We start from the raw sequence: 22,760 nt of genomic DNA, 5'->3' as shown, positions 1-22,760 counted from the left end.
TGGCAGATGTTTTAGTACACTTGAGTCACACATTATATCTTCCTGTTTTCTGAAGGCTGAATTAGGTGGACGGGTCTGTGTATAATTCTTTAAAGTGGCACATCTCCAAACACTTATAAACAGACTTTCTGTCGACCAGAAAATTATTAGAAGCAGAGAGAAAGGCGCTGTCCTAACGCCTACATTATTTAAACAGGGAAAAATGAGGCCGAGATGGAATTACCAACTGCGTGAGTTTGTGTATATGAGTGGTACACTCAACCCCCAGCTTACCACTTCATATAAACCAAACATCCGTTAAAAACACTGTCTGCAAAGGATTTGTTTTGAAGACTTAAACAAACAATAACTACAGTCACTCTCTAATTTTTTTTTACAGTATTACATTTTAGCATTTAAATGGTAACAAGCTTCTTCAACCGTGTATGCAAACCTTTCATTTTTTCTGCTATAGTTCTATGTTTCAAACTATGACATATGTATGCAAGTATAGGAATACTGTAATATGATGTTTATGAGATTCATGCACATCAACACATAAAACAGAAGTCTGTTTAGATTTCCGAAACCTCGATTTGAAATCAACTTTTTCATCTGCTATGCCGAAAACATGAATTGTTATTTCGTTGTATACAATACTGGTGTATTTCATTCACTTCTTATTGTCAGCTTACTAGTTCTCTTTTTCCTTTACCAATAGGTTCCTCGTGACCACCCTGCTGCTGCAGAGCAAGACTGAGCCCCTGTATCCTGCAGGTATATACAAACGGTGCACAGATTTGCAGCAGATAGAATAATTAGGGATTTTAAACTGACATCCATTTTCCTGAAAATGCCCAACCAGAATCCTGACTGGTTAATGTGGCTTTTGAACCAATTGAAAACCAGCAAAATGCCAGCTCTGACCACAGCAGAATTTGGTCATTTCTGACAATTGTTGTTTCTGGACTTTCCATCAAGTCAGCCCTTCACATTTCCTGCTTTCAAACAATAGCCAGCCAAATGTCTTCAGGAATAGGATATGTAGAAACTTCCTGTGCTTTTTCCGCAGGCACATTTTAATGACTCCTCCCTTAGTGTGGAGTACCACAATGTAAGGGTAACCCGGCCAGATGTAAAAGCACAAAAGGGAATTCTTGACTGAAATCAAATTTAAGAATGTACTTTACAAACATTGGAAAGATCCACTGCGGATGAGTTGTGTTTATAATAAAAACTAACAGGCAGAGAGCAGGTCCTTAAACTCAAACGCTTAAATGTTTAAATGCAAACGCTTCAATATCACTTAAAGGTTACCCGATGTGTACAGTGCTTGAGCATACTTATGATTTTACTTTTAGGTGTCTCATTATTTTACCTGTGTTTCTCCCCAGTATAGAATGTGCAATGATGTTTCTTTACCTCAGCACCTCCCCAGCAGCAATGGTGGGGTTGGCAATACTGCTAATGCAACACTGTCTGGGATCCTTGGTCAAGGCTGTCGGCTTGGCACAGCCTCAGACGTGTGCATGACTAAGGCTATTTTTCTTGTTGTTGTTGAACATAATACGCTTATCCGACTGATACTTAAAATGTGTGAAAAAGTTTATTTCTACCAATAATTGACCAATAATTCAGGGTAAAATGGGACAGCAGTGTGGAGTAGTGGTTAGGGCTCTGGACTCTTGACCAGAGGGTTGTGGGTTCAATCCCTGGTGGGGACACTGCTGTTGTACCCTTGAGCAAGGTACTTTACCTAGATTGCTCCAGTAAAAACCCAACTGTATAAATGGGTAATTGTATGTAATAATAATGTAATTGTATGTAAAAAATAATGTGGTATCTTGTAACAATTGTAAGTCGCCCTGGATAAGGGCGTCTGCTAAGAAATAAATAATAATAAAAATCTCCCAGTAATTTTGCTGTTTATTATACTTTTACCATACTTATGCCATACACTGTACTTATGTTTAACCATGGTTTCTACAATGCTGTTTCATACATAACTTTGTTTAACCTTGCTTACCTGGGTTTTTCTTTATTTGTACTTTTACTTGATTACACTTTGCTCTGAATTTTAGCAAATAGCAAATTGCAGTGAACTGTTATATACATGTAGGTTTAGAATTAAATGAAAACATTGAAATTGTAATAAACAAGAATCTAGCACCATCTTGTGGACAACTGTATAGGTGCATTTTAAAAATAAACAATGTTTTTTGGTAAGAGGTACTTGTTGTGTTTTAGCTTACATACATATGACTGGTTTTGCAGGCACCGATTAGCACTAATATTTGACTGCCTAATGTTAGGTAAGTCAGTTCACTATCAGTGCTAATCAGTGTAAAACCAGCCTATAGACTTTAAAATCTATTTTTTTACACCTCTCATTAACTTTAGTTCTACTGGCAATTATTGTAATTTAACATTTCATTTTCTAATATACTGTTTTAATTAGGACCATGTCTTGCACCCCTATCTCTTGTAATTGAAGCACTATCTTGACCTCCATGTTGGGACGTGCTTCACATATTCAAGCCCCTAAAGAAGCTAGGCTCCATTGTTGTGTGTGTGCTGCTTTACAGAGATTGTGAGAATTACATGAACAAGGATACAGTATATCAAAATAACAGCATTATCAAAATTCACGTCCTTAGTGATGTGGCTTGCAGAAAGTATCCCCTCTACTATGATGAAATAGATTCTGAAGTCTTAAATCCTCCAGAGACCTATTTAATAGCTTCTGGTTTCCACAGATTGTTATTAGACATGAGATAGCCTTATCTCAGATAGGCTTGTCAATGCAGATGATTATAATGTGGCGTGGAAGAGATGCGCAGGGGAGAAATACCGGCCACAATACTATTGCTTTAAAGACCAATGAAATAGAAACAAAATAATGAACTGCTTTATTTGGAAACTGGTTATTTTTCTTCCATTACAGGAACAGATATTTATATCAATGTCCAGCATGAAGCAGAAGTGTATGTATTTAGGGCTATTTCTGAGAGAATAGTATGGACAATAAATATGGCTACTTTTAGTTTGTAACATCAAAAGGTTGGTTTAACTGGGATTTAATGAAAATCAAGCTGAGATGAAGAATTATATGTATTGACCTGCCCTTTTTAGCATGACATACAGAAATGTGTTTGGAAAAGGTGGCTTGGGCTATCCCTCCAGACATTCCAGCTGTGGTCTCAAAGGAACCAGAGACTAAGTAGTGCAGAGAACACAGCACTTTCACATGTGCAGCGATAGCAGTCCCTAGATTGACACTGGAGTCTAGCTCATTCCTCAATTCAGCTATTAGATCTAGGATGACCTGTGGAGTGAGACGATAATGCTTTAGCACTGCAGCCTGCGGCATCCCAAACAAAGTGACCCTGGGTTTGAGTAAGCAGGGTCTTCTTCGTCTTGCCTTCTCCTCCAAACGTGTTCCTGCCTCTCCTAAACAAGATCCAAGTGTCGCCGCATCAGGAAGTGTGCCACAGCAGCCACCCTGAAGCCAATGACAGGTCTCTGCAGGTGTGAGCTTTTATTTTGCACCTTGTAAGAAGAGGTGCAAAGTTTTTGGAGGGTCAGCAAGTGCCCAAGTGCAAGGCAAAATCCTTACATCTCATTATGTTTGCGCCTGCTTAGTATTCCAGATCCCCGCCCAATTCCATGCTCTTTTCTTCATTTGAATTTTCAATATCATTTAAATGGATTAACAATGACAAAGTGCTAATTTGATAGCGGGTGCAGAACGGCAGGTGAATACCACTCTTTACATACACCGCATTTTTAATGACAGCTGAAGTCCCACTTTACGCCAACTAAACACGGTTTTTAGCAGCAATATTAGTGTTTTACAGCCGCAAATCACTTTGCAAGTATCCTTACATCGGCCCCTTATAGAGCACTGTTTATCTCAACCTGCTGAAATATTTATTACCTTTATTTTTTTTAGCGCCTGATATATTTAGTGATATCATTAGGATTTTTCAGGTAGTTTTCAGTGAAAATCTCATGAATTCCCTATGGGAGGTTTGCTGTCAGAGCAATTAGTCAGAAATGTTTACGTTTAAAGTTTTAGGGTTAGTTGAAATTCAAGTATTTCCTAAATAAATATAATTTGTTTACTTTTCGGAATATGTTTACTTTTAGGCAGCCCTCAAAAAGTCTGGAATCTGAATTTTAAACAGACTTTAAAAATCAATGGTGCTTAATGAGACACACAGACGAACCACGAAATTCAGTTTCCAGAGCACATTATTGAGAACATAAGAAAATCTATGAAGAGAGGAGGCCGACTGGTCTCCAGTAGCTCAAAACTGTCAAGTTGAGTTTTAATGGATCTCATGACTATGTACCCTATTCCATAACCTCACTACTGTGTGAAGTGTCTCCTTCCCTCTGTCCTAAGTCTATCTCCTAAGTCTTCAGGTGCCTGACGGCTGCTTTTGGTACATGATTGTGTGCAACTTCCTGCTTTCAAGTGGCTTACTTCAGCTACAATAACTTTTGTTGTGCGGATGTCACAATGTATTACGTTTGCACTGAAAAAGTCATGTATTTTTAAAAAGAACTTGGGTTAACTACCTTGTTTTTATCTTTCGAGAGAATTTTCTCATAGCTTCAAGTTATTTTTAATAAGCCCAAAAAGCAGACAGTCCTAGGCTGATATCAAACAATGTCAAAGTAAGTTAAACATTGTTCCATGAAGGCATGCATGCAGAATAATACATTTTTTGTCAGAGAACTTAGTTCAAGTTCACAGTAAGATCCTGTAACTGTTAGAAACAAGCTGGATTTTGAACTTTCTGTTATTAGGTTGTGTTGAAAATCCCTCTACAGGCAAGTTGTGAATACCTTTCTTGACATGATCCAGGACACCAATCAGTCAAGCAGAGCTGCTCTTATAGTGTGGTGGTGGATACTCTGTTACTTCCTAGTGTTGCTCAGAAAAAAAGTACAAAAACAATTTATGTAACATTTATTAATGAATGTTTATTAACTGTTACAAAAAATATTCTCGTGGAAGTAAATCACAATGCGTTGTAAACACTCTAGAAACCACATTTTACAAAAAAGGTCTTTCAAGACCTTGATTGACACCCACTGAAGCTATTTACATCAAAACATTTACTTCATTGCTTTTACAGCAAATAGCTAAATATAGAACTGTCAGATTATTTACAGTAAGACACAGATACACAGGCACTGACAAACAGATTGAGTAAGCTCCTGCTAGTTTGGCACCTGTAGGTCATTCAGAATTCCTTAACAATTTACATTTCTTCCTTTTTTAAAAATGTAAAAAATACAAACGATATTAATAAATAGATACTTTCTTGGACTGAAAAGATAAAGACGTCTGTAAAAAGATGCCCATTTTTATTCATCCCCATCCTCATACTCAATACATTCATCCTCAGTTACACATTGATTGGCAATAAGCTGCTTTTGATTCAATCAGTAAAGGGTATTACCGTATTCCTTCGAATTTAAGCCACACTTTTTTAACCAACTTTTCTTCTAAAAAATGGCCTACGTCTTAAATTCAAGTACAGTACAGTGATGCCTGTATTAAAATCGCCAACAAAAGCTGTGACTGCTCGAGTACACAAACAGCAACGTAACTGACTGGCAGTTGAAGGGTTCCGTAGTCGTTATCCTGAGCAGGCGCTCTCCTCCTCACTGTAAACAAAGCAAGCTTTCGCTCAGTGCCAGTCTGTGTAGCCCTGGCCGTGGTGCAGTGGTCTTGAAATGGTGCTGCTGCGTTAAGCAGGTGTATTCTCCCTGGACACGCCCCCCAGCCAATCAGGACTTCCCGATCAGCTCAGCTCCGGGCAAGCCTTCCTGTTTACTACAGCAGCAGCGTTTCGTTATTAGCAGGGATCCTACTTTTCCACAATAAAAAACCCCACAGCAAACGGGTTCCGCAGCAAATGGATTCCTAGGATCCATGGTTATTAGGCTCAGTTCTAATCAGACCCCCATATTTTTCTACTTGCCACGCAACACCACAGTTCACAAAAAGGCAGAAAAACGAGTAATCACAAATGAAAATATGAAGCAGTGCATAACTGTAATGCTCTGTGTGACAGCAGACAGCTGCAAACCACCTCCATAAACCGTTTTCATATGCAAGTAAATGCATCTTTGCAATTTTATTAAATTTGAAGGAATACAGTATTAAATTTGAAGGAATACAGTATATTAATCATAGCCAGACATCAAATGTTACAGTAGAAGCCAGCCAAGATGTACAATGTCCATCCTTGTTGGAAGGTGGGTTATATTTATTTATGCAGGGTTATCATAATAAAGCAGCCCATTAACCTCTCTTGTCAAACAGAAATATTTCCTTTAAAGTTACAGCCACAGTACTAGTGTGGTTTCTTTACAGCCCTGTATATATCACAGCACAGATCACTTCCTCATCCATTGTTTACTGACATTGCTGACACAGTAGACAAGGGCATATCATCCTCTGTGAATTGTGATTTAAAGTTAGCAGCGCTAAACACCCACGGGCTATACATTTTTTTGTGGCTTTATTAATCAATGCAATACAGTATGTGAATCTGAGCTTTGCAAAAACAGGATGAAAATGCTTTTCCAAACAGAGTAGAAGATATATATCAGGTAGTGCTTGAAGTCAATACATTATTGCTCTGGATCTGGATCCTGCAATTGGAGGTAATGCAACAGCACAGCGCATTACTAATTCTCAGAAAAGGTGTTTTTTTCTTTTTGTTGAGATCGGTGTAGCTTAACCCTACAAGGAACATATGTGTTTTTACATTTAAAATGTGAAGGCATACACTAACCTTACAACAACGATATTTCCAATAAAAGGGTTTAAAACTGACTGACAGGTTGGATCTGGTTATCCAAATTGTCAGTTTCCTTGTGATAGCTGAGTCACTCTCAAATGTATTTTAAGAGGAAACTGTTTGAAAAACCGCTCAGTTCCATGTGTACCTTAAGGGGTTAGAAGCATTTGTTTGGCATTTTTTTTTTAATTTAATCATAATGATAATTTAATCATTTAATACAGGGCAGTACACTGTATCAAGTGCTTGGTCTAGTTTTAAAGTAAGGATGAATAAATCAGAGTGATGAAAACACCCAGGCGTCTGTTGAACACAGATTTTACACATTAGAGTGTGGGCAGTTACACTCGGCAAACACAAAGCTGAAAGATACTCCTTGTCTGTTTATTATTATTATTTATTATTATTTATTTCTTAGCAGACACCCTACGCCCTAAACTACACTGAATTCAAACATTATTGCAAACAGGTAATCAAATTAAAATGGTGACTTGCAAAGACAGGTGTCAATAATACTGTAAGTGCATCATATTTTTATAAGAATGGAATTAATGAAACAATGACCCTATATTTTTATGAAATATATACAGCAGGTGCCACTATTGCAGTACTGCATGTTTTGGCTGCTGCTATTTCCATCTTGAACAACTGCAATTTATTATCTACAGTGCCAAAAAAAAAAAAAAAAAATGCCAGATTGTCACAAACTGCACTGATTTATTCAGGTAGTTCACATTATTCATTTTACTCATTTTCAGGGAACACAAACATTTAATTTCCATCAGCTTCTTTGGAATGTTAAAATGTATATATATTTTTTAAAATCAAATCCAAAATTCATTACTGTTCCTCAGACTTGTAAAGTGAACATCTGTAAACATCTGTAAAGTGATACAATGTGTAATACATGTCATACACGCCAATCTGGCTTGCCAGCATCATTGGTTTTTTAATAATGTTTTGGTGCAATTGGTAATATTCTTCAGTTAAAGGTTCTATTCCAGCTTATCCACAGGTGGACACTCTGGTTGTGTTCTTGTATTTAAAATGTAAAGGCATACACTACCCCTACAACAACGATATTTCCAATGGTAGCGATGATTGCAATCCATAACCAGATGGCATCACTGGAGACGGGCTGCGACTCTTCCTGTTGGTTCTGGGCTGTGAGAGCAGCTGCATGGACGCTGGCTGAGGAATTAAACAAAGAGTGATCCACACTGTAATCATCATTGGGGGAATCCATAAAGGCCCCTCCCATTACAGGAATCTGTGGATAAGAAAGGAAAGCCTGGGTTAAAGTGTGTAAATATCTAGCAGATATGATAGAATATACAAGAAACACTGGCAGTACACAGTTTTCAACAACGGCTTTTAAGCCACTGAGGTACACTGTATTAAGTAAATCTGTTAAAAACAGATCTGGAACTAAAAAGGCATATCATATTCTTTGCCATTGTAAATTAGATTGTAATAACCAATACTACCTTCTTTATTGTTAAGTCTTATATTTCCAGGCAATGTTGTTGATAGGCTTTTTTAAGTCTATTTGGATGAATTGCTTAAACAATCTCTTAGCACTGGTTGGCATTTCAGGTATGTAACACATTGCATATTTTGCCTTTAAGCAATAACAAACCTCAAGTAACTCTGACACATAGAAATCCATGTTTGAATATTTAAAAAGTAATTGCAATATACATGGGTGCTTTTTGTCTCAGGGTTTCATAATTTACAACATTAGTTATATATTTATGTAGCAAGCACAGCCTCAGTAACCCAAGTAATTATTGATTGTGATCAGAACCGTTACAACAACTTATTGACGGCAGTGGAATGCAACCACTTCAAGCATTTATAAAACACATCTATAAAACCATTAAAAAAACACATCTCAGCTGGCTTGTGCGTGATTTTGAATGAGTCAACAAACTAACATAAACAGTTCTGAAAGCCCTGCCTTAAAACAGTGTAATAGAACATTATTCCTGTATCCAGTGTCTCCCTGGATATTCATTAGGAGTCATTATGTTCTAGAAATCATACTGTATACACACTTTGACACAGCATATGGTGAATGACCTCAAAGTATCACCCTTGATGTAATGCAACAGGACAAGAATAGACATATAGCAGAAGTTCCACAAATGTGCTATTTGTAGTGCCCAGAGGAAACCTATTCAATAGACATACCTACTTTATTTTTCTTCAATCGCAAACACTTGGATGTCAGAATTCTACAGATCATTAACAAACAAAGTATTGAGAATTGATCTAACGAAGGCTTGATATGCCAGTGCCAGCTATCACATTACCAATATGTCGCCTACAGTATAGTTCTGTGCGTGTGCTAACGATAGAGACTATGTAGGGGCTCTGTTTCTAGGCAACAGCATATCTTAACCTCAAATTAATTACTTTGCAAACATATGATAGTAAAACTATATAAAAACTAGTCTGGTGTGTACAGGGGATTTTCTTAGTTTCTTGTATTTTATTTTATGAAGTACTTCTATTTAACTCATTTCCCTGACATTACCTGTCTCATCTGTGCTGTACAGTCATAAGGGACTGCTTGTATTTAAGGAGCATTTCTACAATTGCATTTGGAAATTGAATGAAGGGTGCTTTGCTCTGACATGTAGTCAATAGTCTACAGTCAGGCACAAAGATTTTATAATGTTGCTAAGGGTCATGAGGTGAGTGGAGCCAGGAATAACTAAAGAGTTAAAAACAAAGCCAACAGGTTCTATGAAAAAGTGATTTGAAAAATGTATTTTTGAAGTTACCACAATCTTGTGCCCCAGGCATTGGTATTTTCACTGTTAAATACATTAAAGGAAACAGTCAGAGAGCTCAGCCTTTTAAAACATTAGATATCTTAAGGGAATCAACAAAGAACTGACACCCTTGACTACACTGTAAAAAAACTACAAAAACAATGTATACCTGTGGTCAGATGTGAGTTTACAAACAAAGTCAGTAAGCTTAAACGTGAAAGATATCTGAGCGAATGCATTTTGTGGGCTAAGGAGGGCAAGCAGTTTCCTTCATTAACAGGGCTATTTCATTAAAGGATAGCAATGCCTGCAAAGTTTTAAGTTGAGGGCTATTTTAAGATACTGAAATCTACTCTTTATCTAGGTTACAAAGTCTCTGACTCCTTACCAAACCCATAAAGAAGACATGAAAATTGTAGACTGTTAAAACTTGCATAGTCTTTCTTGATTTATACCTTATTCGTGGAAAATAAACAAATCTGAGGTCTGGTTTAAATCAATGTTTTTTTCTTTATACTTTATAATGGATATGGCAGTACCATAATTTAGATTTAATGAGGCATAATTTAGATAGAATGAGGCGTTGCAAGTGAATCTGCCATAGCTAATGGGCTGTAAAATACACATTCAACAACATGTAATTTAAGTGATTAGTTTGAGTATTGGAGACAATTATTGTGAAGACTATTACCATCACTTAATCACTATTTATAAGATAAACCTATATGTATTAACTGGTCGCTGTGTTGTTTGTGCTGCAAAACATAAAGAATGTTCATACCATATACAATACCCTGAAAACGACCATGCAGAAGAGTTATGGTGACGTTACATCCAAGTTTACTTATGACTGACTGTAACAGGGGAGATCTGGACTGACTGTCTGGCACATCCGTATTACTGCAGGTAGAGGGCAGCAGTCTCGTGGGATCCGCCTGTCGGCCATGGCGATGACACGGAGAGGTGGGGAAGAGGGTGTGTGTGCTTTCCCTCTCTCTGAGTGGCTGAGGGGCGGGCCTTGGGAGACTGCTCGGCCCATAAGAACTGGCTTGGTTGTGCACTCGGGTGGCCGTGTTGGGGGAAATACAGTGTCGCTGGCAGAAGAGGCCAGCGTGAAACAAGGAGCAGGCAAGCCCGGCTGAGGGGGCAGCCTTTCATAAAAAAAAAAAAACTAATTTTCACAGAGCAATATAAATAAATACGTACCCGAGGGGACGTGTGTAGAGGTACGGGGAACCCTGGCCAACCTCAGTGTATAGGCACACCTGAGTGTAGGACGGAGACCCGTACTGACCGGCTTAGCGGCAGTGGGGGGATTGCATTAGCAGCACTTTTGTTTGTAGTTTTATTACTGTGTTTTATTTTCCCTTTTTCTTTTGCCTTCTGTTTTCATTATTACTTTTGAGCACTTGAAGGTGCACGGAGTTGGATACCTGTGTTGGTAACCCCGTGGTCCTGGTTTACTGTCGGCAGTATCCAGACCACGGACAACAGCGCCCTCTGCGGGCTAAACTAAATAAAAAATAAATAAGTAAAATAAATAAATCTGGGCACCTGTGCGGTGTTTGCAAATAAAATCTTCTGTCTCCCGTGTCAGTGAATACCCCCACCCTTCCACACTGACTAACTTGGTATCTGTGTTGACCTGTACTGTATTTAAAATGGCCCATGTACAAACACACATCTATTCATCTTGTTTTGCCTCTGTAGAAGTTGCTGATGAGGTGCTACTTTCTCTCAAATGCACTGTACATTACTGTATAACTTTCTGCAAATCCTATATACTTTCCATTCTTCTTCAGACTATATGAAATAACTAAATGCGATTTTTTGTGTGTGTGGGTGTGTGTTTTCCGACAATGAAAACCGTGCCCCACTATGTCAAAAATGTTACGGATTAGATGGCAAAGACTTTTTTTTTTTGGTTTGTACATTTTTTGTTCGGCTCAAACAGAAACCGAGAATATTTTATTCTAGACTTTATTTGTTGCAGAATGTTTATATTAACCATATGTGCCTTTCTGCTTCCATCATGACACACAACAGGAAAAATCTACACATCTGAATGCTAGCTTTACACACAATAGTTGTGTCACATTCATCACAATGAAGACAAAGCTATTTATAGCACAGTTAACAGAGAAAACATCTAGGGCACCTTCCTGGGTCAAGGCAAAACCTGGGCATTGCACACGACTCATCAAAGCAAGTTTGTGACTTATGGCAATGCTGCCTGACTCTCTGCTCTGCTGCAATTTTTTTTAAAAACGTGTTTTAGCCCATGGCATACGACTTGGAAACACCTCCACAATCCCAGAAGGCTACTCTATACGCTTCAGTGACTGACAAGAGCAAAGGAAACTTCACTGCTGTTGTGACAAATCTCCAAGGCACCACAAAACCCATCAATCAACCAAGAATTACATTTTATGCTCAAATATTGGGTCCACTGGTAACAACAGGGTATAAGTCATGGCATAAAATAAATAAATAAATAAATAAATAAATAAATAAATAAATAAATAAACAAACTGTTGAAAGTTTCTTGGCAGACAATAGATTTCTTTAGCTTGGAAAAAAAAAATTGTAACAAATTTGTTTTTATCTAAATATTTGCACTTAACATAATATAAGGAACAACTGTGAGATTATTTAGTGCCAAGCCGTATGCTAGAGGCGTGATGTGAACATTTGACCACCGGAGGCTAAATTGAGAACACTGACATAAACAGGATTTTAACGTATTGTAGGTGATGCATTAACTTACTGCTCCACCAAACCAAGGAGAAATTCATGTAAGATTTTGGGTGTGGAAGGGCACTGCTGTGTCAAATAATAGATTGGTTCGATTTCATTCTCATTCTCCTATCGTTCTTTCATACTGGCTCAGCTAAACCCCTGGGGAGCCTGGCTCGTTTCAGCTGCCCGCGAATGATATATGGAGAATATCACGATTTAGATTCAATTACATTGGGTTGAAGAAAAAGAAAATGGATGAGTCTAATATATTCAGGGCTTCTGATTTTCTGTGTTTCACCCTGACTTGTATACTCTCCTTTAAGAATTTAATGGATGCCTGTTAAGCCATTTATACAGCTCAATCACAACTAAGAAACCTGTTCATAGTAAAACTGATTTAATTTACGTTTTCATTTCCTGTGAAACAACTGGGCTCAGAAGTCCTACATATATTCTTCTCCTGTTTGTGGTGCTGTAACTCCACTTGAACTATCTCTGTTCAGGCAGACCACACCAGTAAGCTTGCCTAATTCTGGTTCAGATGTTTTTACTGATAATACATACACACTATCCCTTGGCTTATTTGTACAAAGTGGTTATCAACATGTAGGATTCTACAACATCTTACAGATTAATAAATCTGTTGATTAATTCAAATATATATTTTCTTGTTTTACTTCAAGTACTAATTTTAAGTAAGGTGAATAAGTACAATTCTGTGTAATTGTTAAATATATAATGTGGATAGTGTGATATGTTTCACTGCACAAATGCGGTTCTTGTTTTAAAATAGGCAATTCAATCTAACTTATTTGTGCCACAAAATGTGGGACTGATAATTTGAATATTTTCTCTTAGTATCACAATTATTATTGGCTATATTTCCATATCATATCTAACCCTTTTCCTTGATGTATTCTAATGGCATGTTACAGGGTTTTATGGAGAAGTTTGACGATTTTAAACAAACCTCTAGGGGTCTACTTTAATGATCTAAAGAGCTGTGGATCTTAATACTATAGATTATTACTATAGACCGAACAGAGCTTCTTATAAAAAATATTAACAATTAACCAAAACATTTATCTGTGTTACAAAGATCTTTAACTGGTTGAGGAAATTACCTTTTTTGTCATGTGATTTGTTTCTAATGTTCCGATAAAGATCACGTTGCTAATAAGCAAAGATGCATGAAATCTGCAGTTTTCACAATAAATTAAAACCAATGATCTAAATGGTTTCCCCCACCCAATATACACTCTCAGTTATCAGTACTTCTCTACTCAAAGGAAATCTCCATTGTATTTTCCAATTTGTATCAGCAGATGTTCCCTTAATCCCTTAATCAGCACTGCTGGAGCTGGCAGCTCTTTCTCATCAACCAAAAACTTGAGTGAATCGGTACAAAGACAAAAAATAGACGGGCAGAAAGATATTAAAAATTATACATAATTAATTTGGTCGAGGAACTGAAAGAGAAATATGGGAAATAAGGTCATTCGTCTTTCACTGCAAAATTATCAACTGGCACAGATCATTATGTTTTAATTAAAAAGCCCTTTTTGACTGGCAGTGCACATTTAGATTTTAAAGAAATTTTCCACATATCTTGTAATAAACTGCATTGTGGTTAATTTCACAACTGATAGGCTTTATGGTTATGCTGAGCCTTTCACAGGAAAGCTCCTGTTAGATCTAGTACAACTATGGGGAAACTGTGAAACTTAAAAAGTGAACTTGCATATGTGTATTATTATTTCTTAGCAGATGCCCTTATCCAGGGCGGCTTACAATTGTTACAAATATCACATTATTTTTACATACAATTACATTATTTTTTACACATTATTTTTACATACAATTACATTATTTTTTACACATTATTTTTACATACAATTACCCATTTATACAGTTGGGTTTTTACTGGAGCAATCGAAAAGAACCTTGCTCAAGGGTACAGCAGCAGTGTCCCCCACCTGGGATTGAACCCACAAGTCCAGAGCCCTAACCACTACTCCACACTGCTGCCCATATAATGGCTGAAAGGTTCTCTGTATATTGATAACAAATAATGAATACCACAGACCACGATTTAAGAACTCAGAAAATACAACTACTTTGAGTGCAATAAAAAGCAGACTAAATGGATATGTATGCATATGGAAGCTTGCACCCTGTAATCGGACAACAGTACACTTTACTACTTTCATAACCAAAGTGAATTAAGGAATAGTGATTTTGGCCTGGTATTTGCTGTTATGTTAAAATGGACAATAATCTGCTGCATGCATTGCATCTGAAAAAAACAACAAAAACAAGGATTGTATCTGCATGGAGACTGGACTGCTCCCTTTCTCCCTCCTGAGCAGGCTTGCTGTGCATTGTGAAAGGCTACCTGCTCTCTGGATTAATACTGTAGAGAGGCGTCAGTCTGCAATTCATTGACCCAGTTAATAACAGCTGTTAGCGGCATCATATTTTCCAGATTAGTGCATTTAATAAACTATGACATTAGAGCATTTATAAATTGAAGCAAAAATCTATAAACATTAATATGAATCTTCCACTAATGATCTAAAAGTTTAGTTTCTAAAGCAAAGATTGAGATATTGCTAACAGGAGTTGCTCCTTTAAATTCACACTGAACACCTCTGAGACATGGCATGACTGTTAGAACAACACGCTGGTCAAATAATGATACCATTATATTACTGGCCAGCAGAACACTGGCTGAATGTCGTTTTTCAGATTTAAAAGGCAAATGCCATTAATCAAAGTCAGGACCCTGGTGGTTGCAAGGTTCTTCTGGTGTGCTAATACATTCTGAGTTTAACTGGGAGGTTAATGCAATTCTTCATGGTAAGTCACCCCTACTAATCCGATACCAGGGTTTAGCAGTGTGGGAGCACTGGATCCTTGGGTTTGGCAGATGAAAGGAGGCATTTGACTTAGCAGCAGGAACTGAGATCATCTGGTGATTTTCAGTCCCCCTAATCAGCAAGTGGGTTACAATGGTGAGAAAAATGGGTAAAAAAAAAATTAAATAAAAAAATTTAAAAAATTTAAAAAATAAAACCTGACCATTCCCCTTCTCGGTTTTGAAATTCAGGTGATGCTGATGGCATGAAACATTTCACATAAATAAAGAAACAGTACATATATTTGTCTTTTTTCTCTCCGTTCTGAACTCACTGATGCAGCACTTTCACCTTAATCCATGAAAGTACTACCAAAGAACAGTTAAAAAAAAAAAAAGGAAAAAATATAAGCTACAGTATTTGACCTGGAAACGTCACTTGGCACTGTAGTCATGCGTCTCACATAGAATGTATTTGTTGGAGCTACTGTATAGGAAAAGCAATACAATATGATAGAGGAGGATGTGTACCAAGCTGCCACCTTGAAATACTTCAATCAATAGACTTTCATATTTTTTGAAGTGCATAGATTATCTATTAGTATTGCAACTACAGTAATACTGCAATACTCCGCTGTAAATTATGCAAAATGTAATAAACATAATCGTTTCTTACACAGAAAAACAGCACGCTACAGTAAATGTAAATCAAGTCTGTTAATGTTATAGTACACACACAAAAAAGATATAGGGGTTAATTAAATTAATGTGAACTGTGTTAGATCTCAATATTTTTCTTTGCCATACCAGTCTAAGAATGGAATAAAGAATAAACTACCAATATTAAAGGTCACTGACCAGTTAGTCATCTATTTATGTATGCTATGGCAAACAGTACAGAGAACAAAGGTGTGACAAAATATATTATAACTAGAAACTGTTGCAAGTCAAACCGTTTTGAGATTTTTGGTAAAAATGATAGATAGTTCAGGAGTCACAACAACCCATCTACTCTTTGATGTGTCAAGTTTTTCTAATTACTAATGCAGCAACATAAACTTCTAGAGACAGCAACAATAAACACATTACCAGACAGCTGAGAGTGCCAAAAATGCAATAACATCCACTGATTGACTACAGTGTGACTAAGTGGCTAGACTTTAGTGAGTCATATATTATACCTCATCCAAAGCATTTTTCACAACACCTCTATTCAAGCAAGTCCTGAAAATGTCAGTATTCATTTTTTTAACCCAGGTAAATCCTTTAAAAAATATTTTCAGTAACCCAAGAGGTATTTGTTACAATGCAAATAAAAGAACATAGCAAGACAATGACAGTAATCCATTGTGTATCTGCATGTCACATATCAATCAATCAATCAATCAATCAATCAATCAATCCTTATTTTATATATAGCGCCTTTCATAGTGGACCACCATCACAAAGCGCTTTACAAGATGCAGAAACAACAAGAAAATCCATAATACTTTAAATACAGAGAAATGTATAATACATGCTATACAGAAAAATCAATCAATCAATCAATCAATAAATAAATAAATATCCATTACTGTTATTTGCTGTAGGGCCAGTGTGATTACTATTTGTAAATAGAATGTGTAAGACCTGAGGTTATTCAAACAACAATCTAGTACATTCAAAGGTCAGACTTACAGAGACATTGAAATGAATAAGAATGGATGAGATTTTCAAGGTCGATATACTAGATAGGTTGGCACCAATAGATGGCTTTTTTCTCCTTAAGTACAGTAAGTGTCCTGTTTTTCCCTATTTGAATAAATCAGGCTAGCCTTTATAAAAACAGTAGAGGAAAAGTCTTGTCAGTGATAGACGCTTGATGCTTTAAAATTTCAATTAGCCTTTCAAAGCATCCATCAAGCGACTTTTTCTGACACGTCAAGTTTTAAGCAATTAAGATTTTCAATCCACAGATCTGTTCCTGTCGCCTGAATGTTCAGTTGACAGGAACAAGACTGTTGATGGAGAATGTTCCACTTTTACGTGTAATATATATTCTTTAATGACTTATGTTACATGCATTCCTACTTTTAACACACTGGCCAATATTGCCTGATGGCAGACAACAACATCCGAAAACAACTCCTTCAAAAACCCCACATAGTGAACCTGCATGGTTGCTTTAGTGACGTTTAACATCTTTGTGCAGAAATAGACTGCAGAGAAAGTCTACTTGCAGTAGGCAATGCGTGAAAGCTCAGTGACACTTTCCTTTTGTAATGAATATTCAGATTTTAAAAATCTGGATACGAGACCACAGGGTTTTTAAGACGTTATCTGGAGATTCAGTACTAAGAAATGTCTGTACCAGTGTCCTGTTACTTATGGAAGTAGGCTGAAATAAAAAAAAGAAGTTATTGTCGTGGGATATACTTCTGGTGATTGGTAATTTTTTGGATTTGTTTTTAGTACTGTAAGTCATTTATACAAAGTTTTGCTATTACATTGTTTAAAAAAAACATTTTGTAGTGTAGGCTACTTATGTTATGTTGGCATTTTAATACTCAAAATACAGGCCACACAGTATGTTTACATGCAAAACACATTCAGAATACTTCAATTCCAAATAAGTATTCTGAACAATCCGGTTACATGGAAGTAGAACTGAATATTTAAACAACAGTGCCTGTCGTTTTCCAAATTTTTGTGTGCCCAATTATTTTATCCCCAATTTTGCTCCCCAATTTGACGTCCAATTATTTTCCCTCTCACCGCAGCAATTCCCTACACAGTTCAGGAGAACTGAAGGTTCAGTGGAAGTCCGCCAATCCCACAACCCAGCCAGCTTCTTCACTTACACCCAAGAACTCGAGAGCGGATATCAGCGAGCTACCGGCCTCTGGAGGACAAAGACCAGCCAAAGTGTTATAAATAAAATCCCACCACCACCAACCACAGTACACAGGCTACAATAATTGTCACCAGAAAACTGCAAATATCTGACCACATACTATACAGTAGATCGACTTCATAGAAACCAGACAATAGTGTGCTTTTGTCTCCAATGTTGTGCCTAATTAAATATTGCAATGTAATGGGAGACCAAGAGAAATTAGAGCCAGATACATAATCAATTATACCAGTGCTTGGGTTCCACAGGGCTTCTCATCATTTCTCTGCCAAAAATAAATCCATACAGGTACTGCCTAATAACAGATAGATTTGAAACAGATTCTCCATTAATACAAAGTGATATTATTCCATTCCTCAGGAAAAAAAGCAATCCTGCTGTAGTTATGAGTTACCCCTGAGTAAAGGCTAAGCGTTTAGGGGAGATTTCTGGGGAAAAAAGGTAATTAGATATCAACTGACAAAATGTCAAGAACTGATTTTGTTGTAAATATAACTTAGGTTCTTTTCTCTGAAACAGGCGGTATCCATTTAGAAACACTTTTTTTTTTTTTTTTTTTTTTTATAAAAATCACAAGCTTTTAAGATCACACAGGACTTTACATTAAGTGACCTTGGATGATTACCTATTCAAGAATACCATGTGGCATATTTGTGGTACTTGTCTAGCAGTTTTGTGTTATGAACAGTCTTTTTTTTTTAATATTTCTACCCATCCCCTTGTACCAGCCCCATCCTGGCTATACCCTATTGACAGTGTTATGGCAGATGTTTCTAATTTGTTTTTGAACCACTGAACTGATTCATAGACTGGAATACAGATATCTTTTACCTTCTGTTGGTACTGTGAGCTTTGTCTACAGCAATTCTGACACAAACATAACAACATGTCTCAAAGTTCCTGTGATCCGCTCAGCATTAGACAATAAAATAATTACTCCTGGTACAGTGACTATTCCTGACAGCAAATATTCTGTGCAAGATTGATTACAGTTAGTAGGAGCTAAGTGGAGGTGCTATGCTTTGCATAAAACCAGATCAGATTGTTCATTTACTATAACATTATATATCTTACATATATTTTAAACACAAACGTTGTCCGTGGATAAGAAGTATGGTATATTTTTACTATATACATGTTCCTTTATGGGAACATAAGCTATTTAAAACTGTTAACGTTTTACATTATTATTATTAGTTGTTTATTTAGCAGACGCCTTTATCCAAGGCGACTTACAGAGACTCGGGTGTGTGAACTATGCATCAGCTGCACAGTCACTTACGTCTCACCCGAAAGACGGAGCACAAGGAGGTTAAGTGACTTGCTCAGGGTCACACAATGAATCAGTGGCTGAGCCGAGATTTGAACCAGGGACCTTCTGGTTACAAGCCCCTTTCTTTAACCACTGGATCACACAGCCTCCTTTTACATACATATCTTCGAGTTCAACTAAACACGAACTCGAATTCCCCATAACTACAGTACAATTACTACGAACTGTAGTTATTCTTAGGAAAATTCAAGTTCAACAACAGTGGTTTAATACGATTAATCATTTTAAAATATCGTCTTTGTATTTTTAATTTATTGTAATTTGACTGCAAGCACACAACAGGTGGCTGGTTTTTTTTTTGTGAAAATGTATAACAAAAGAAAATTCGGTACAACGTGTTGAATTGTATGTGTACCCCCTTTTCAGTATCATAAATGTAACGGTTCAAAATAGTAACTTTGTATTCAAGTTCAATATGCGAAAGTTTAAATGAATGAGTCATATTGGCCACTTGTTATAGAGGCATATGGTTTATTTACTGTATACGGAATGTAAAACAAAAACAAAGCTATTTCCTACCTGCGCAGCCATAAATGAAAGATCCATGTCGTTCTTCTAGGTTAGTGCAATATCTAACACATTAAAATTATTAGCAACAGGAAACGGCAAATGCTCTTCCCAACCAGTTCATTTGACTTCTTGCACCGTTAAATGCACATCTTCATAAAAAGCTCACATTCAAACGTTTTACTTCTCTTGAATGAAAAGAGGCTAATGCATTACATAGCTGTGCGCACTTGGGAATGAGAGAGAGAGAGAGAGAGAGCGAGGAGGGAGAGCGAAGGAAATGCTACATCAGATGACAGAAAACGCCCTCCCTCGATCAAAGAGCTGCAACCTGTTAAGCCACATAAGGTAGTTTTAATTTTTTAAAACAAAATTTAGCATACTAATCGATCATGACCGTACTTCTCATATACTTGTCTTGCAATTTTTTTTTTTCTTATCAAATCATACACAACTTGAAATCTGTTTGAAGCATTGTAACATCAATTCCTGGTATTTTCTCTTTTTTTAAGTTTAAATTTAGCACTAGTGTAAATGCTTTGTGAATGTGACCCATATGTGTGTGCTCACGGTAACATGCTGCGCAAGGGTAGTCTTTGCATTGTTTTTCTTTGGTAATTATTATGTTGGTATGCTGACAGGTGGTCAGTACAAGAACACATATGTACTGCGTGGCCGTTCTGCTGTTTTATACCAGTTCATTACCAAGCATTCTTCATAAGCATTCGCTAGATTTCCAGCCTTTTGACTCTGTAATTTCAGTGGCAAGGCGTTTCACCAGAATTCAGGAGCTGCTCTCCAGTTCTAGTTGTCAGCCATAGAGATATGTAACAGGCGAGGCGAGCCACAGTGTCTTTATAGATGGGAGAGCCAGCAGCCCCATCTACTCACCTGCTACTTTGAATTAGGCTCTCTTTGGTCTTTCTGCCAACGCACAGCTGTGCACTTGATTGCACTGATGCTGGTATGAAGACTCTAACCTAGTTATTCTACTTCCCACATGTCTATGGCATGCAGCTTGAGCTGAGGAGCTGTTCCTGAACTCATGATCCGAGCACCTTAACACAGACTCATAAAAAAACACCTACATAATAGAATGACAAAGGGGGCTAGCAATACAGTTAGAAGCTACTTCCTCTTTAAAGTGGTGTGGATGGGCAATTTCATGAAATGAAAATGCAAACATTATTGTCAACTTTTATAATTCTAATTTTGATACGATACGTTTTAGTTGGTTGATGCTGATGGATTGATATTAACATCAGAAAAAAAAAATGTTTTAGATCTTTTCATTTTCTGAATCAGCAAGAGCTTGATTCTTGATCAATTAAAGTCCACAGAAGAGTCAATACTTATATTGTATGTTTGAAATACAAGCGCATTTAACAGAATTGATCAAAGGAAAGACAAAGCTTTTGTGGGGTTGTATTCATTTAGTACTCAGTAGATCTTTTTTTTAACAAATACTCACAAATAGTCAAGCATGAAAGAGGAAGATGCAAAAAAGCTTAATTACCTCTGAATGATGTGGAAGAGCTTCAATTCAAGATCTTGTGGTGCTCTTGACTCGGTAGTCTCAAGCCCTGGCACACATGCTCCATATACACCATTTTGCAGTTTGGTTTTGCATTTAATGTTTACGACAATTAATATGGATATGGTAGTCAGATCATTGGAATTTGCAATAAGAAAATAATACAATCTTTGGATATAAATGTCAATAAAGAGACATTCAGCAGACATACTGCAGCTATATTTACTACCATTTCGAGTTGGAAATATAAAGGTTAACAAGTTATAAATAAAACAATTTATCTGGAAAAAAATACATGTCAGTCTTAGGCATAAAAAAATATTTTCATTATATTATATTGTTATATTTGTATAAGTCATATTTGTGGCAGATTTAACCCACGTGGTTGATTGTGTGTTCTGTATTCCAAAGGGCAAAATCAGTCACCAGCATCTAACCCAGAGGCCAGAACTAAAAATGTTGCTGAGGTTTCAATTATTTTTGTAGAGTTTATGTAAGTTACAGATATGAATATTGTATACATTTATGCATACAGTACATATCTGTGTATGTGAAGAGTTAATATACAGAAGAACAATTACATAGATCAATATATCAACTTGTTACCTCAGTAGACATATTCAATTTCAGTAAGCAAATAAAACCTTGAACTATGGCTACATGAGTCTGACTGTTTGCTGTTGTCAATATAATGACTTTCCATCCTGCAAAATCATTTTGACATTTACACCTTGAGTCTTATATGTAAAAGCTGCATCTACTTGTTTAAAAACATCAGACATAACAGACTTTGATGAAGGTCCTTGGTTGGAAGGCGTTTCTGTATTCAAGAACACACTAATGACAGATGTTTCAAAAGAAAGAGTCGCTAAATTGTGGAGAACTGGGGGACCTTTCTAAACGCTTTTATGATGAATAAGAGCTGCTTGCTGTCTATCTGTACACCCATTTGCCAATGTGATGGCTGGTGTCTTGTAATTTGTTGTCCAACTCCTTTATATAAACAGTATATAGCTGACATAAATCCCTCATTTCTGTCAATTTAGAAAATAGCAGAAGGCCAAATAGTGCAGCAGCATGCTAAATTACAAATGAGATGGAAGTAAACACAGGTTGATATATGCATGTACAGTACGACATTGTCATGCTGCTTGAACAATACTTCTAAACATTCGCAATCTTCAGGGACTTGTGTTTTGTGTTAATTTGTCTGAGGCAGCTGTGTGGGAAGAGGACTATGCCAGGGTATTGGAAATGAGGAAGCCTCAATCTTCTAGATGTACAGTATATATCACAGCTAAACAATGCAATCCA

General features: G+C 36.8%; 1 protein-coding gene across 1 annotated transcript; it reads right to left on the bottom strand.

Moving 5' to 3' along the window:
* Positions 1 to 4,961: 4,961 nt before the first annotated feature.
* On the bottom strand, positions 4,962 to 20,145 carry LOC131697613 (uncharacterized protein C14orf132-like). The gene is made up of 2 exons (XM_058987834.1): positions 19,925 to 20,145; positions 4,962 to 8,073 (listed from the first exon to the last, which is right to left on the bottom strand). The coding sequence occupies exons 1-2, from the start codon at positions 19,949 to 19,951 to the stop codon at positions 7,846 to 7,848; spliced, it is 255 nt and encodes an 84-aa protein (XP_058843817.1). The 5' UTR covers positions 19,952 to 20,145; the 3' UTR covers positions 4,962 to 7,845.
* Between the last annotated feature and the right edge of the window lie 2,615 nt (positions 20,146 to 22,760).

The sequence above is a fragment of the Acipenser ruthenus genome, chromosome 15, assembly GCF_902713425.1.
Source record: "Acipenser ruthenus chromosome 15, fAciRut3.2 maternal haplotype, whole genome shotgun sequence".
Classification (NCBI taxonomy): Eukaryota; Metazoa; Chordata; class Actinopteri; order Acipenseriformes; family Acipenseridae; genus Acipenser; species Acipenser ruthenus.
The sequence above is the reverse complement of the archived record's forward strand: the minus strand, read 5'-3'. Positions and strand labels throughout refer to the sequence as shown.

What these genes read in the sequence shown, in the direction of transcription:
- LOC131697613 (XM_058987834.1), bottom strand. Translation starts at nt 19,951, where the DNA reads ATGGATCTTTCATTTATGGCTGCGCAG. An exon ending in TTTCATTTATGGCTGCGCAG is followed by an intron (nt 8,074 to 19,924) that starts GTAGGAAATAGC and finishes TCTTATCCACAG; the next exon opens with ATTCCTGTAATGGGAGGGGC.